At 38.2% G+C, this 17494-nt stretch overlaps 1 protein-coding gene across 1 annotated transcript; it reads left to right on the top strand.

Moving 5' to 3' along the window:
• Positions 1 to 371: 371 nt before the first annotated feature.
• Positions 372 to 16809, top strand: LOC131221401 (uncharacterized). Its single transcript, XM_058216662.1, has 3 exons — positions 372 to 562; positions 778 to 878; positions 14034 to 16809. The coding sequence occupies exon 3, from the start codon at positions 14078 to 14080 to the stop codon at positions 16457 to 16459; it is 2382 nt and encodes a 793-aa protein (XP_058072645.1). The 5' UTR covers positions 372 to 562; positions 778 to 878; positions 14034 to 14077; the 3' UTR covers positions 16460 to 16809.
• Positions 16810 to 17494: the final 685 nt, after the last annotated feature.

Genomic DNA, 17494 nt, shown 5'->3' with positions numbered 1-17494 from the left:
AACAAAAATCAATAAAGCTAGAATACTGTCATACAACTGAACAAGTGGTGGACATCTTCACCAAAGCATTGCCGATTGATACATTCAAGAAACTAACTCGATGCTTGGAATGAAACCTATTTTGGTTTGAAGGGGAGTGTTGGAATTGCAAACCAAAACATTTACAGCAACTGCCTAACTGTTCATCTTCCAATGCACAGCAACACTTCCCATGAAGCTGTTTTGGAAGATGAAATGCTTTGCTTATTTTCGTGGAACATTAAGTGTTGGAAGCTTCTAATAGGGGCATTTTTGTCTTTTCACCTTACATTCAAAAGCCTATAAATAGGCACCGTGTAGATGTGGTTGAAGCAAGTGAATAGCAAGCAAAGCAGCAAGTGTGAGAAGTGCAGCAGCAACAAAACAATTTGAGAAATAAAAACTTCTGTTTGTTTTTCTTATCTCTTTCTTCCTTCTACACCATCAGGTTTTTCGGATTTGTGCTAAGGCTTTGTAAAGCCAAGAAAAATATGTTATCTAGAAGCGAAGAGAAGTTCTGGTTTTTACAGCCAACAATATTCTTGTATGCTTCTTCTTGGCATTCTTCTTTGATTCTTTCCCCATCTAACGCATTATTTCTCTACATGTATATTTACGAATGGATTATAAAGTGCGTCCCTTTTGATTTCTTTTCTACATGCAGGGAATCTTTTCCCCATCTAACGCATTATTTCTCTACATGTATATTTACGAATAGATTACAAAGTGCGTCCCTTTTGATTTCTTTTCTACATGCAGGGAATCTTTTATAAATGGATTTTTATTGAAGGGTGTTTAGATGTTCATGGAGATGTATCTACATTGAAATCCTCGCTTCCCGATTATCTTTCAGTTGGAAGGTATGTGCTTTTTACGTAATTCCTATATGTAAAATGATCAGATACAGCCTGCTAGATTATATCTTGTTATGCCTCCAGTCAGGGATGGGGAAGTGTTATCTACACACCTGGATGAAACCCAGACTGCTTTTTTCCTAAACTATGTGAGGCCATCGTGATATATGTGTTATATCCACTCCCTCTATCCGTTTGGCCAGTTCTCTATAGGACATGATCCCAAACACGAGTCACATTCAAAGCTCAAGTCGACCACACCACAGGAAAGAGTAGGGTTGAACGCCCACTGTCAGAAACTTCCTGGCAGCCAAAAATCAAGCTGGTATTTGTTTGCTTTCTTTCATCCAGTTTGGAGTAAGCTTCACGGTAGTCTCTGAAAGGTTCTAATGGCGGGTGCCTTTATTCCCACTATTTACTGTGATTTGGGTATGATCTATCTTATGTCTTAAAACAGTCTGGCTAAGCCGATGGACAGTCGGAATAAGACGGAAGCAGATTGCATGCACCTCCGTGTGTGTTGACGTCATCAATTTCTGTAGGCTCCACCATAATCTATGTGTTATATCCATGTCATTCATTCATTTTTTGAGATATTTTGAGGATAGGAGCTCAAAATGGAGTCAGATCTAAAACTCAAGTGGACCACACCATATAAAGTAGGATTGAACGCCTACCCTTGAAAACTTCTTGAAGGCCACGTAAGTTTTGGATGAAGCTTATATTTGTTTTTTCCCTTCGTCCAGGTCTTTGTGACTTTATGAACTGGCTGGATAGAAAATAACATCGTGGTAGGCCCTAGTAAGGTATCAACGGTGGGCGTCGTGTCCCCTGATTTCTGTTGTGTCTCCACTTGAGGTGATTTCTGTTGTGTGTCCACTTAAGGTTTGAATCTGCCTCGTTTTTTTATGTCCTGCTCTAAAATGTTTCCAAAATGGATGGACGGTATGATATAACACGTGCATCATGGTTGGCACTTTACACCGCACAATCCGCTTACGTATAAGACATGCAGGCGCGGATTGGGTACTCCCTCCCCGTCCCGAGATACGTACAGTCTAGGATTCTGAGTGCCACTGTAATGTATGGATATCTACATTCATTTTCGACGCCCTAACTTGGCTTAATAAGAAACTGTCACGCGGTGCCACTATAGCTATAGAATACACTAGAGTCATACTTGCACCCAAAGAGATCTTCAATTCATTTTCCTTCAGCATTATGGATTCTGCTATTAATATCAAGGAACAAACCTTTAAACATGCCTTTAAGAGAGTGAATCATCACATGCCACATGGCCACGATCGATGTTCCCATTTATGAGGAAACATACTAGGTACACTTATAAAAGACCTGCCGAGGAATGAATTCATCACGAATTTGATGATAAAATTGTTAGTGCCTCAGTTTGTTAATGACGTGCTCTAGGGAATCTTGAGTTGGTTGATCCCCCATTGGAAGACATTGTAAGACCGAAGACTCGAAGACATGAAGGATCAATACTTTAAGACAACATGTAAATTGATGTGCCTTGGTGATCCTGGCCCTATACCCATTTAGTTACAAAATAACTTTCCATTAGATGACTCGATCTAAATAGGAATAGCTCAATTCATTAAGTTAGTGTTGGCTAGATTATGTGCAAAATGCTTGGAAAGAAATAAATTCTTATTGCACAAGTTCGATCGATCTTTGATCCAATTGAGCGACCTTTGATCAGTCTTGATCGATCGAAAGCCCTTCACTTAATTGATCGAAGATTCGTAAAAATGTTTAACAACATTTTACCCCTAAATTGAATTAAGTTTGATTGATTGAATGATCGTTCGATTGATTAACAACTAGTCGTTATAGATCCATTAGAGCTTTTTCTCTATAAATCTTGTTGTGCAGCACGCCAACTGCGCAGTGAACCGAGATCCAATCTCAAATCTCACCCACAAACGATAAACAAGAAGAAATATAAACTAGAAATAGATCAAAGCAATCCAAACAAACCACAAGACAAGATATATATGGAAAATTTCCAAACTAGGGTAAAAAACCACAGATGCAAACTTCTATTATGAAGAAAAATAAAGATTATAAGGCAATATACTAACCTCTCCCTTGGAAGAACATACAAAACCCTTTGCCCACACCTTAGAAATATTTTTCAATATTCACCTTAACCTTAGAATAGTTCTAGAGACCCCTATTTATAGTTCAACTTCCCTTTCGCACCCTTACGAAAGGCGACTCAAAAATTCGCAGTCTGCATCAGATTCGGAAATGAATCTACGTAACTACGACAGGTCGAGCAGACCCCACGACCAGTCGAGCACAGGCCACGATCGGTCGAGCACCTTAGAACCAAAAAACTTATGCTTGCTAGACTTTGAGTCATGCCAGTCCATGACCGGTCGAGCAGGGCCCACGACTGGTCGTGCGGCCCCTAGATGTGGCTCCACATCTCAACAAATCTACTATACATATCTTTGTGTAGATGAAGGTTTTTAGTGAATTAGAAACTTTAGTATATTACACTCTTCTCCATTGCTCCTAGGCTCCATCCCAAAGAGATCAATGTCTTTTTCTTGATAATTTATCACTCTAATGAGCATTCCAAGGTTTATTTCAAGAAGAATATATCATCTTACATTCTCTAGAGATTAAACATAATTCTTATAGGTAAACCCATTGTATATCCTCCTCTAGAATGCCTATCTAAGTGAATCCCTAAATTGGAACCAACTAATCTATTAGTTATAAGAGATTCAATCAACCCCTTACTCTCATTACCTTGGCACTTCATATGTACATCCTCAAGGTAGACGATTATTTGAAGCCAAAGAAAATCGACATCAAAGTTCATGAGAAAAAAAAATCCAATTCAAGCATGAATAAGCATCTCTATGAAGGGGCAACAACAGCGCTCAATCTAAATAAGTAAGGTTTAATTAGAGTTCATTGTACACTCTTTTCTATGTAAAATTGAGTATAATTCTAATCTTCATTAGCATCCGCACGCCGTGGTATCATATCAAATCATCCACACAATTTTAATTGGTAATAGAATGGGTTACTCTTCAAGGATTTAACCATTTAGAGTAAGATCTGTATGAGCTTTAGAATGATATCTAAAAATGAGGAGAGTTCCATCTGAAGACCATCTTACTTTGATCATTTCAGTTATGCCTATTAAAAGGTAATGATAATGATATTTTTTAAATCTCTTGACCTTATGGTTTGGGACATTATAGAGTAATGTTGTCATATGCCAGTGGAGCAAACTCTGACAGACGATGTCACCATCACCACCCCCAAAGATAAATCCAAATAGATTATTTATGAGAAAGCTAGATATGGTTGTAATGCCAAAGCTCTCAATGCAATTTACTATATCATTTCTTCTAAATAATTTAAACGTATTTGTACAAGTGAAACAAGAAAAGAAGCATTTTAAATACCAGCCACGAAGGAATTAGCAAAATAAAGTGCTTTGAACTTCGGCTCTTGACCACCCAATTCAAAAATATAAAAATAGAAGAGTCTGAAACTTCTACTGAGTTTTATTTTAAATTTAATCATATACGCGACTCCATGTGGGTTTAAGATAACAAGTTCCGGAGGCTTGTATATGTTGGAAAATCTTTAGGTTCCTCCTGAATTGATTTTCCTCCAAAATAACCTCAATTGAAGAGTGTAGAGACATTGATAAAATGAAAGTTGTAGAACTTGTAGGTTCCTTATGTACATTTGAACTACACTTTATAGAAAACATCCTCTTGAAAGAAATATATTGTCCTAAGACTTCACATAAACACAAGAAAACTAAATCCAAAGAGGATAGTGTTGAAGGTGAGGAAGATGAGGAAGAAATGACGATATATATATATATATATATCGTCAAGTTCTTAAAAAAGAGTAGAGGGAAGGATTGTGACAAAAAAGGAGAAATCTCTTGAATCAAAGTGTATAGGTAAATCTTTTTAAGAAATTGAGTGAAATCCGACGTTATAATTGTGAAGGTTATGGATATGTTGCCTCTGAATGCACTGACAAAGTAAGGTCAAAAGGCAAGGCTATGCAACAACATAAGATATTACTGAGGAGTTCAAATGCACGAGTCTAAATTACTTAAACATGCATTTGACCTTACTTTGTCAGTGCATTTAGAATCCTATAGTGATAAAGACCTCACTCTTTTAAAGTTTTAATAGCCTCAACTACCACTTCTTTCCCTAGAAACTTGGGAGGAAATTCTGAAGATAATACTTCGGAAGAAGAAGAAGAGACATCATTTACAGAAGATAAAGAAGATGAATGAGATGTCTAATTATAAGATGCCTACAACATACTTTTTACTAAAAGTTTGAAAATAATTAAGAAGCTAGATTTGGTTAAGAAAGAAAAGAATCAATTTACTAACCATCTGGAACAAATTAAATTTGAAAATTCCTCTCTAACACAAGTAAAGGAAAATCTAAAGGATGGGCCAGAATCTTGTTGATTAGATATTATATCATCGTCCATTCTTGTGTTAAAATATGTACTTCTTCTAACTCACATTTGATCCTATAGCAAACTGTGATGGATGATTCACATTTGGTATTATATTAGACTCTGATGGATGATTAACTTGCATTTAGAAATTACTTAAACGTAGCATAAGTGGAATATGATTAATTTGAACTAAATTGTCCAAATTATTGATCTAGTTTAGGTGTATCATGAACTAAAAGTTAGGCTTATTTTATTATCTAACTATTGGATTGGGAAATAATTATTGGATGGTTAAAAATGAAAATATCTAATGGACATATTTCAACAAACAAGCATCCACTTATTTCTATTCAATCAAACATGAGGCAAAATGTGTTATGAACGGCCCACATTCGGTCAAATATGTGCGATTAAGATAGTGTTGGGCGTGTTAGAGTCTTACTCGACTCAAGTTCGATCGAACGCTAGTGACCCGAGGCCCCAAATCAACCATAGGATCATACTTGTGAAGGTTGACCTAACTGTCTAGCCACTACTATGTAGCGATCAGATGATTTAGAATGGCAGGGTTAGTCCTTTTGAATGTGATTTTTTTTTCCCTTGATCTAAGGACTTTTCTTTTAATAGTGATTGTGGGCCCTAGGTTTTTCTCGATAATGCAATAATGGATTAAAAGAATTAAAAATAAAGGCAGATTGCATAATTTTATTAATTTGGAATTGACATCAACACAATAAAAAAGAATATAAAAATAAGCACATAAAGTAAAAGATAAATACATATGATCATCTGTATGAACTAATAATCAAGACGGATGGTCCTCAAGAAGTGGCCGATGTGATTTTTCAAGTGTGGACTCGGTTAATCGAGGGTCTGACGATGGTGGTCATGGATATTTATACTAATCCTAGGCTAACTGCAGTAGTGATACTAGATAGTAATAAATCTAAGGTATGATAGACTCTAGACTTTCTGCAATGAGGCTAGACATAAGTTGAGGAACTAAGGTTAAAAGTAAGATAAGGAAGTGTTGTATTGCAAGAGAGGGGTTGTGTGATTGCTCGGTTTGTGTGTCTTGAGCTTTTCATAGAATGCTACTTTTATAAACTTGGAAGGGCAGTGGTCATACTGTAATTTTCGCATCCCGAGATATTTGGGTAATTGATCATGCGAATCTCATTGATTCTCCACATAAGCATAGCCTATTGCATTGGGCCACTAGTACAAGAGATATCCCATAAGCCTTTTATTGTTTTGGTTATGCAATATCCATAAGAAGCTTTACTAGAGTCTTGATGTGATTGGAGTTTTTCCTTTTACATAGTTTATTTTTTTAAAAGGACATTTGCTTTACAGAGTGATATTGAGAGGGTGGGATATAAAGAGGGGAGATGGAGAGATAAAAATAGAAAATGATTATTAGGGAAAGAGAGGAGTGATAAGAGGAGCACTCTTTTTCAAAAATCAAAAGTATCAAAAATATTTCTAATAAGTTCCATCTTGATCGCAACTATTGGATTGCAAGATGATGAATAAGATCATCTTTAAAAAAAAATCACAAAATCATTTTTAATAAGTCTGATCCTCATCGCAACCATTGGATTACAAGACAATGGATCAGATCATCTTTAAAAAGACCAGTAAAAATATTTCCATTAAGTCTGACCTTGATCATAACCATTAGATTGTGAAACGACAGATTAGATCATATTTCAAAACCTCACAAAAATATTTCCAATAAGTTCGATCTTGATCACAACCGTTGGATTGCAAGATGACGGATCAAATCATCTTTTCAAAAAATGACACAAAATATTTTTAGTGAGTCTAATCTTGATCACAACTATTAGATTGTGAGACGATGGATCGGGACACCATTTAAAAAAAAAAAAAATCCACAAAAGCACCCCTAATGAGTTAAATCTTGATCGTAACCATTGGACTATGAGACAACGGATTGGATGTGTGTGTGTGTGTGTGTGTGTTGTTGATGCTACAATCTGGTCATCCCTTACTGGACCGTTGTGTACCTATAAAAATCAAACGACAATGGGGCACCCTAGTTGTAGCCAAGGACCCTCAGATGCCTAAGTTAGGTTTAAGGCTTAATGGGTCCAGTCAGGTTGCGGTAGATGTGCGTACCTTTCCCTGTAAGTTAGGTTCTTATTTATACTCTCTTTAGGCTTCTTCTGTACATGGTAATGAATCTACCATGTATGTGCGTATTGTGCATGGGATCTCTCCTCGATGTGATTCTCAGTGAGGATTTTGGGGAGGTAATCCCCCTCATATACGAAGGAGATCTCCTGGTGGTTGGCATTTGTGGTCGATAGCTGATGCCGACCTTTGAGTCGTGTTTGGCCAATGTCCTCTAGATCGAGCCTAATCCTCGATTGTGGCAAGAGTCGATCTTTGAGGCTAAGGTCTCCGTTCTGGGTCAGGTTGGTACCCATGGCTATTCCTTGGTTGTGATAGTGAAATGTTAAATGACTGAGGCCATCGCCGATGGTTAGTGCTTAGGTTGGTTGCGGAGGTCCTACTTGGTAGTCGAGACAGAGCTCTTTACCCAATTACCTTTTTCGAGCTACCTGCCTTCTCTATCTCGTTTTAGTTGTTTAGTCAGTCCGTTGCAACCGCTAGATTGCAAGATGATAGGTTGGATCCTTCTAAAAAATCACAAAAAGTGTATTCCCAACAAGCCTAGTTCCGAATGAAGTCGTCCAACTACAAAACGATGAATCGGATCTTCTACATGCTTTTAATAAAAACCAATTTGTTGGGAAGACCTAAGGGAATCTATAGTGGAGGCAACCCAGTAAAACTGAACTTATCTATCTACAATTAAAACCCCTCATGGAGTATCACTCCCTAGGTGGGCGACTTTTAAAATTCTAAAAAGAGTTTGCAAACAAGTGCCTAGTGTATGAGGCACAAAGAGGTCTTCTATACCTCTAGGTGGGGAGCAATACAATCGAAAAAAAGATTTGACTACTCATGGTTTTTCCAAAGATGTCGAATCAGTATAAAAATACACTTGGCCCAAACTTCTGTGTCATGATGGCTATACGACATGCTCAATGTGAAGAACGAATGACAAGCCTAGTCCTAGTAAAAAGAAATCATTTGAAAGGTGGAAAAGAATCATTGTAACCTATGTATTGAAATCAAAAGACTGCACAAAGAAGGGTCACACGCACATACCTAATAGTGTATACTTATGGAACTCGATCAAGTTCAAGTCAGTGTAGTGAGTTTGTCCTAAGACCATAGAATGTATAGGGCAACGAACCTCTTTTACAATCAAGCAAAGCAAGTACTCATAGGGTAATCATGAATACAAAGGATATTATAGATTTAGTTAGTGGAGGGATATGTGTAAGGCTGTGAAAAGTGCAGGGGCACTACTTTCCAGATTCATTCTAATAATAGTATTGATCTGGTGTGAAGGGGTTATGATTGGTTACTCATAATGCTGCATAAAGCATAGGGACAATAATAACATTTTTTTCCAAACCATTGTAATATGTGCAAGTTGTCTCTCTCTAAACAACCGGCTGACACAGACACCAAGGCAGGCAACTAATCTCGACCACTTCCATAATCTGACCAGTAAGGGTGGGGTGTCCACTAGCTTAGTCATTCAGTTACATGCAACCTTTGTTAAGGAAAGACATCTATAAACACCCCACCTAGGGTAAAAGAACAAATTTGAGTACTATGGGATTCTTAAGACTTAACCCAAATCTTGAAATTGCATCTAGTGGGATGTCACGGCTATGTGCGGAAGCTTGATAAATCAAATGAATGATGGCTACATCTTTAGGGGGGGGGGGGGGTTGATTAGAACTAAATAAAATTTTCACCTTTTCACACATAACTACTTATTTAAACTAATCTCTAATTAAAGCTAAGTAAGGTAATTAACTCTAAGGCTTCTAAGCGAATAGAGGGTCCAATCACATAGACTACAAATCGTATTTCTATGAAGCAACTAGTATATAAACATGATAGTGTACATGTGTGTTTGGGATGTTCTATTTATCAACTCTTGCATTTATCCAATTAGGCATATATATAATTAAATATTCAATCACATAAGCATAATTAAACAAGTACTCAAAGGCAATCTTAAACACAAGCATATATAGTAGTTCGGTTTCCTTACTTGACTTCCAGCAGACACAGTCAACCCATGAGTACATTGGATTTCACTATCAGAAGTTTTAAATTAGGTTCACCTCTAACCTTTACAATCCTACATAAGGAATGACTTTTGCAAGAGACTTTATGTGGTTTTCTATAATCTCGCCACCAACCTCGGTCTAACACATAATGTACACTCTTGCTGGAAGATCCTACAAGAGACACAAGTTGGTTTTTTTTATTGGGTAACTAACAACCTTGGTCCTAGTCCAATGACCTACGATTACTCCAGCTAAAGGCTCCTATGGAGACTAACACATATAAAAGAACCTAGTTCCTACACAAAAACCTATTGAGTTTGGGTCACAAACTCTTACCGTCCATCCTATATAAGGAAAGAGAATATGTACTCACTCAATGACACTTGTCGAATTAAGTCTCATTGATGCATCATCTTGGATTGCTTGATCGATACTCTTTCATGCTTTAATTAGCTCCCATTTTGCTCCCCCAATCATGATGTTGATGCTTTGTCAAGGCTTCAATTCCAAGATCAAACACCCTGCATGTAATGATCCTTTGAGGTGACGAAGGTGAGGGGAGGTTGTGTGAATCACTTACAACTAATAGAAGGTTGTAATCTTAAAAGATTCACATGGATGGGTCTTCTTGAGGATTTAGACAAAGCGTATACCAATATTGTTAGGTTTAATCTCTAAAAATTGGTGGAATTCAAGCTCATCTTTAAGGTGGAGGTTGAAATCCCCATTAGAGTGTTAATATCAAGGAAGATAACTTAGAACTCATTACTTTAAAGGCTTAGGATGAGAGATATATGATCATGGAGTCACCTACACTTCTAAATCTATCTAAATGCCTAAGAACCGAATGCATTTTTATAAGAAACCAATTTGCAACTGCTATAAAATGACTAGTTAACGGCTCTTTCGATAGGATTGAAAGGCCCTTCAATTCGATCAAAGGTCTTTCGATATGATCGAACTATCTATTAATCCCATGGAGAAAATCCAAAATTAATTCTGTCAGTTGCTGGATTCATTCTTTGATCTGATGGAGTGGACCTTCAATTGGATCGTGGAAGATCACTTGAAAACTATTGTTTTGGGCATACGATTTTACAACAGGTTAATTTGTACCTCTTTTAGGCTTACTTATCATGTTCCAATTAGGCTCATAAGGCTACGGGATGATCAACAAGGTTTACCTATAAGGTCAGGATAATCTAAAGGTTTAAGGGTTGTTTTGGGTCAAGGTTTAAGTGACTACCACGATACCTTATTTACCTGTTCTTTTTTCCTTAATGCTCATTTCCTCTAATGTCTTCGGTCTTTAACTTTGAATGGCTCAACCAACTACATGAAACATGGACTCATGTAATTGACAAACAAGATGCACAAATGCACTAATAAATCCAAGCCCAGGCCTAAGCCTAGTCCAAGGCCCAATCTAAGCCTAAGCCCAAGCCTGTTTAGTGTTAAGACCACAAAAAAACAGAAGGGACCAAAGAAATGGGACACCCATACCTCACCGGGGGCCTTGATGAAATCTGTGCCCATCACATGGAATTTCATGACATTTTATCTATAGGTAAAGGAAAGAGACATAATCCCACTATGCGAATCCTGCTCGGGCTAAAATGACCTCTATGCCCCTAGTTTTCCAGTAAATTACGCCCCATTCCAAGTCTCTTAGCCAATAAGGTGCACGCCCATGCCCTTAGCCAATCACAACCTCCCAAACCCTTTTTAGCCCATAAACTTCTAAAAATTACAAAAGTACCTTCCAAGACAGTTATAAAAATCCCTTTCCTCCTCATTTTCAAATCATCTTCCATCATTTTACATTTCATATCTTCCATTACTCTTCATTCTCATTCACATCATCTCCCCATCCACCAAGGAGAAAAGAAGATAAAAGGAGAGGAAGCCCTACCAACCTTAAGTTAGCCTAGCCAAGCCAAACTTAAATCCCAACCACCTGAGTCATTGAAAGGTTCATGCCGTCTTTAATCGATAATTGCGATAATCCGTTCACCAACTCATCCAACTCTGATCAACTTCGTTCAAACCTGCATTAGCATTGTGCATCATTATCTCCAGTCTTAACCATCTTAATTGTTCATTCAATTCAAGTGTATGCTCTATGGCTTGCCGGGATATGGACCCTACCTATCAAAAACTTGAATCGACTAGTTTCCAATCGCTTTTCCAAGTAGGTGGATCCGAGTACAAAAAATTTCCTGGTTCTTCGTTTGAAGTAGGCACTGCATTGCCACACCACATACTACCAAATGCATTGTAATATCCATATGTAAGAACTGACCTAATAATTTATATTTCGCTAAGTCCTGTGAAGTAGAGCTTGTACGACAATACGGGCAAAGAAGGTGCCTAACGCCTTCCTTCTCTACTACCGCAGTCCCTTACCCGTAATTCTAGGTTGCAAATCATGAGTTAATTGAATCAGAGAATCGTCAAATTCTTTTAGTTTCAAAGTTTTACAAGATCTAGTCAACTGCAAAAATCTTAATAATTGGCTAGTACCGAGTCTAAGTTAATGAGTCATAACCTTTCAAGAAAGCCTGAAAAAGTCCCTGTGAGTGCGATCAACCCGCAATCCACCATCCACACACACACAAACACACACAGAGACACACACACAAAATCATATAACTTTTAAATACATGAATCAATGGTTAATGCTAAATAGATCAATCACACATATCTATAGTTACAAGTTGCAAAGATAAATAGATGCATTTATGCATGAATATGTGGATTTATGCGTATGGTTGGATGAATGTAAGTGTATATAGGTACATGTGTATATGAAGGTTTACAAAAACCTAGGTCATTACAATTATGGATGTGCCCTTTAAAAAGTAAACAATGGATGTGTCTCTCCCAACCATTTCCTTTGCTTTAGCCCATTTGAATTATAAATTAGGCTCTCTCTTCTTCTTCTTCTTCTTCTTCTCTCTCTCTCTCTCTCTCTCTCTTAAAATTTTTAAAACCATGGGTCAAACATGGGATGATAGATGTAATGGTTGGAGTGTATTTCATATAAACATCATGTTGGGCCCTATTGAAAATCAAGGTGCAAGACTAACGCACTCCCTCATCTCTTATCATCTTATCTACCAGTCTTTCAGTTTTTTGCATTCATGAGCATTGATTCATATTAATAAAATCTAAGCTGGCAGGACCAAGGTATAGTCCAACTATTTGAACTTGATATATGTATTTATATAACTATTTGGTAAGTGGGGAATAATTAATATTATTACTGGTAATAAATGAGAGCTAATAAATGAAGAAAGATATGGAAAAAAGGGTTGGTGGCTCAGGTAGGCCCCAGCATAGTGTTTGTATGAAATCTACGCCGTCCACCAGGTGGTCACCTCATGTTACACTCACTGTCAATAATCAACTACACTTGTCATTTTGGTAGACCATCTGATTTGGAAGAGTGTACAGGGGCAAGTTGCACCCTCCATACTATAACCGTTAGGGTGGTCCACCTGAATCATATGGGTCTTATTTTTGGGCTCTAGGCCTATATTTTGGTGGGACATTTAATGATTGAAGTGAATTTATATAACCATTATAGTGGGCACTGTAAAAGTCAAGGGTGGATGTTTCTCTCCCAACCTTTTTTTTCTTTGGTGTGATCCACTAAATCAGATGTCATCGTGAATGTTTTGCTCTAGGTATAATGTGTGATTACACATTGAATGACGGGAGTGAATTATACACACATTGCGATGCCCCCCTTAAAATCAAGGGTGTAGGTCCATCACCCATATGTTGAAAAAGTGACTTAGATTGCCACCCATGTTCCTATTGTGTGCTACTAGAAAAACTCCGTGGGCCCCACTATGATGTTTGCACTTTATCCTAATTTTTATGCCTTTGATTTAAGTTGGCCACACCAATGGAAATACTTGAGAGAGACGTCCACACCAAAATATAGGCCTGGAGCCCAAAAATAAGGCTCATATGTGATTTAGATGGACCACACGAAGTGTTACAGTTTGGAGGGTGAGACTTGCCTGGTACACTTTTTTCAATCATATGGTCCACCTAAATTATAGATGGGGCTTGTTTTTGGGCCTTGGGTATAACATTGGGTGACAGGCTCGTGCATGGGGTAGATTGTACATAAATAGGCTTGTCCTTTTTCCTTCTCTTTATTTATTAATTCTCATTTATTTTTGGTAATAACATTAGTTATTCCCCACTTACCAAAACGGCTGTACGGTCCAACTGATTTGAGTTGATTCTTTGAGTAGGACATGGTCACACTTATACATCATTAATTACATGGATTCGAGGGCTTCCCTATAGTGTCCAAGACAAGAGGTCCACGGCCCATTGATGAATTAAATGAACATGGATGTGTATAATCTTCTAATATTGAAAACTTTTTTGGTCAACCCCCGTGGAGGGGCTTTTCAATGTTACATTCAAAGTAAAATAAAGTGCCTATTAATTTCTCTAAAATGTGTGGCAGCGTGATACATGGTCCAGAGAGAGTGAACGAAAGTGAAGGAATATATGGCTTTCTCTCCCCGCTTTCTGAACCGATCGGTCGATTGCTTATATGATAGTTTTGTAGAAAGTAAAGTAACAGAAGGCCGTCGTGATCCCTTGAAAAAACTCGATACCTTGTTTTCGGGTGATTATAACAGATCCGCATATGTTGTGGCACTCGTCATCTCCAGCCTTTTGCTCCTTGCCATCATCATCTTCTTCGGCTCATACAAGCGTCTTTCTCGCAACAAGTTGCTCAAGGGGGCTGTATGGGCAGCCTACTTTCTGCCCTTCTACATCATATCAAACACCTTTGGTCTGATGCAATCACCACCATACCTTAATGAGATGCATGCAATCTGGGCCGTGCTTCTCCTTCTCATTTACGGAAGCGCAAACTCCACTCTCTACAGCATCCAAGATAACCAGCAAGGAAAGTCGCGCACCTTGCAAGAAATCCTGATACTCTATTTGGCTTATTGGTTGTATTCCCTGCATCATCATATACATGAGTTTGAATACCCGCTTCTATTGATTTTGGTTCTTGCCACCATCAAGTTGGGTGCTAGATTGATAATAATGAACTCTAGGTATTCACCATCGCTTGGGTTGAAAAGGAGAACTAAACTGCTTGCCGACTTCATGAGACAGGAACAAGGAATGAGCAATGAGACAGATCCCGTCCGTATGAGAGGATACAAGTACTTGGTCATGGGAGAAGAGAAAGCGAAAGTGACAACCAATGGGCATTGGGACATGGATCACATCAATGATAGAATTGTAACGGTTGAGAAGATTTGGGACTGCAAAAATATGCCACTTCTCTCGGATGGAGGCGACCCAGGTGGCCATTTGAAATACATGTGCCTGTCATTTGCCTTGGTAAAGATGCTCGTACGTCGATTCAGGAAATACCCTTTATATGAATCTCATCTTCCAAAGACTTGGAATTTCGTATGTGATGGGCTTTTATTAAACGATGATCACGAAAGAGCCTTCCAAGTCATCGAAGTAGAGCTATCGTTCCTTTATGATTACTTCTACTCTCTGCTCCCAGTAATCTTTAGTGACAAGAAGTCATTCTTCAGTACAATTATATTATATTTAATTACAGAAATCCTTATGTTGGGAGCTAGTATTTGGATTGCAATACGTCTTATGAGTTTCCCAGTACGTCGTATGACTTATAGAGGATTCATATTCGGCCTTGGTGACCTTAGAATCTGCAACGTATTTGTTAATTGGTTGGAGAGATGTGACATGAATGACATGCAATGGGTCAATCAATTCTGTAAAAAACCTACCCTTGATAGGCCCACCCATACACATGTTTTTGGCACCTGTGTGGTGATAGGAGTATTTGTCGGAATGCAGATTTTGCAACTCCTCAGTGTTGTTTTTTCAGATTGGACCAAGGTATGGTTGCTGTGCCAATATGTCCAGAAGCCCTTCTTACAACAAAGTAAGTGGGAAGGAGTGCTGGGGTTCATTTGTCATCCACCGTTTATGAGATCGAAACATTGGCAAAGAAAAATGGGGCAGTACTTTCTTCTATCTTCTTTCAGTTACCACCGTGCACCATGCTGCTTTCTTTATCGTGCTTTTACAGGCACGCCAAGAAGAGGGCAGAAAGCCAGTAACTCTGTAGAACTGTCTACACATGTGAAGAAAGCCATTATTCATACATTGCTAAATAATGGACAACGATTAACAAATGGGGTTTCTTCTTTGAGGAAAAACAAGGTTCTAGCAGAGCTCTCTGAGGAATGTATATTCAAGTCAAACACATACACCATCTTGGTTTGGCATGTCGCTACCTCGTTTTGTGTCATGGAGCATGAGGCTAACTGCCAGGAAAAGGGAAAGGATTTGGGTAAGATAGAACTGAATCGTGATGTTGCCACCAGCTTATCTGGATATTGTGCCTACTTAGTAGCTTTTGTTCCGTCATTGTTGCCTGATCCTCCAGATGATACTGAATTATTATTCGATGCAACAATATCAGAAACAAGAGAATTACTCAAAAAATGCAGAAACACTGAGGCTGAGTTGTATAAGAAGTTGAGTAACATGGGGAGTGGCAATATTGAGAATGGAAAAACTATAGTAGAAAAAGGCGTGAAACTTGGGAACCAACTATTATCAAAGCTACCAGATGAAGGGAGAAAATGGAAGGTATTGGCAGATTTTTGGGCGGAGATGATATTGTTCCTTGCTCCATCGGATAATGAAATGGCCCATGCTGAAAGTCTAGCCAACGGTGGAGAATTCATCACACATTTGTGGGTTTTGCTTACTCATGCAGGAATCCTCAAAAGAAACTCCTCTCAGCTTGATGAAGAGAACCCTTCTACAGTTTCCTCCAGTCAAGAGGAAGCAGCTTTGGCTTCTCAGCACATGGAATAGCACTAGAATTCAGATATCTTGGGCTTCAAACTATCCAATAAAGTTGAACAATGCAACCTAGTTAGTCCTGATGGTAATTGTGAAATCTTACTGTAACCTATGTTTGTTTGTTTTTGCCGTGAACCTAGTACTGAATGGTTTTATGTATCTTAATTTGCCCACAACACAACCCGTGCTCATCCAGCCAAGGATTGAAATGGGTGTGATATGTAAATTAAGTTTGTTTGTTGCTTGTTCTACAAAACCAGTACTGAAAATTGTTATGTATCTTATTTTGCCCACATCATGACTCAGGCTCATCCAGCCATGGCTTGAAATGGCGGTGATATGGAAATTAAGTTTGTTTGTTAGTAGCCTTTGTTTGTTGCTTGTGGTATGAAAACCGTATTGAAAGGTTTTATGTATCTTACTTTCCTCACAACATGACTGGGCCTCATCCAGCCAAGGTTTGAAATGGGTGATCACTCTCGTATTTGGCTGTTTTGAGCAATACGGGCGGAGACACCTGTATCGTTCATGCGTGATACGAGAATGTATGGGAGGATATGTACTGGGGCGGAGGATGGTGTGTCATACCACACCATAAATGGCCCCTTGTGGGAGAATGTATTAGGGGAGGCATATTTGTTGATCCCAAAATTCGAACACAAGACTTTTCGCTTTGATGTCATATCAAATCACCACTTTATCAAAGAGCTCAAGTCGTTAGATGATGATTTATAAATGTATATCAAGGGACTTTAATAGAAGGGTCCATCAATGGCAAGGCTCAACCTGTTTGCATTGTGACTAAGGGTCTTTAAATACATTCAAGGGAAAATGAAAAAGAGTGATGGAATTTTCTATAAATTGGGTTCCGAGTTGCAGAGAAATTATCCTGAAGAATCCAAAACACTGCAAACCTGGTTGTATTTGGCAACTACCAATCTGATGAATTTAATCACCTCTTGAGTAAAAACCCCATTGGGGCATCAAATTAAGCAGGTGAACGTTCTTGGATCCTCGTGTTTCCATGTCACTTTGATAGAATCAGAG

Source organism: Magnolia sinica, chromosome 12 (genome assembly GCF_029962835.1).
Source record: "Magnolia sinica isolate HGM2019 chromosome 12, MsV1, whole genome shotgun sequence".
Taxonomy (NCBI): Eukaryota; Viridiplantae; Streptophyta; class Magnoliopsida; order Magnoliales; family Magnoliaceae; genus Magnolia; species Magnolia sinica.
The sequence above is the reverse complement of the archived record's forward strand: the minus strand, read 5'-3'. Positions and strand labels throughout refer to the sequence as shown.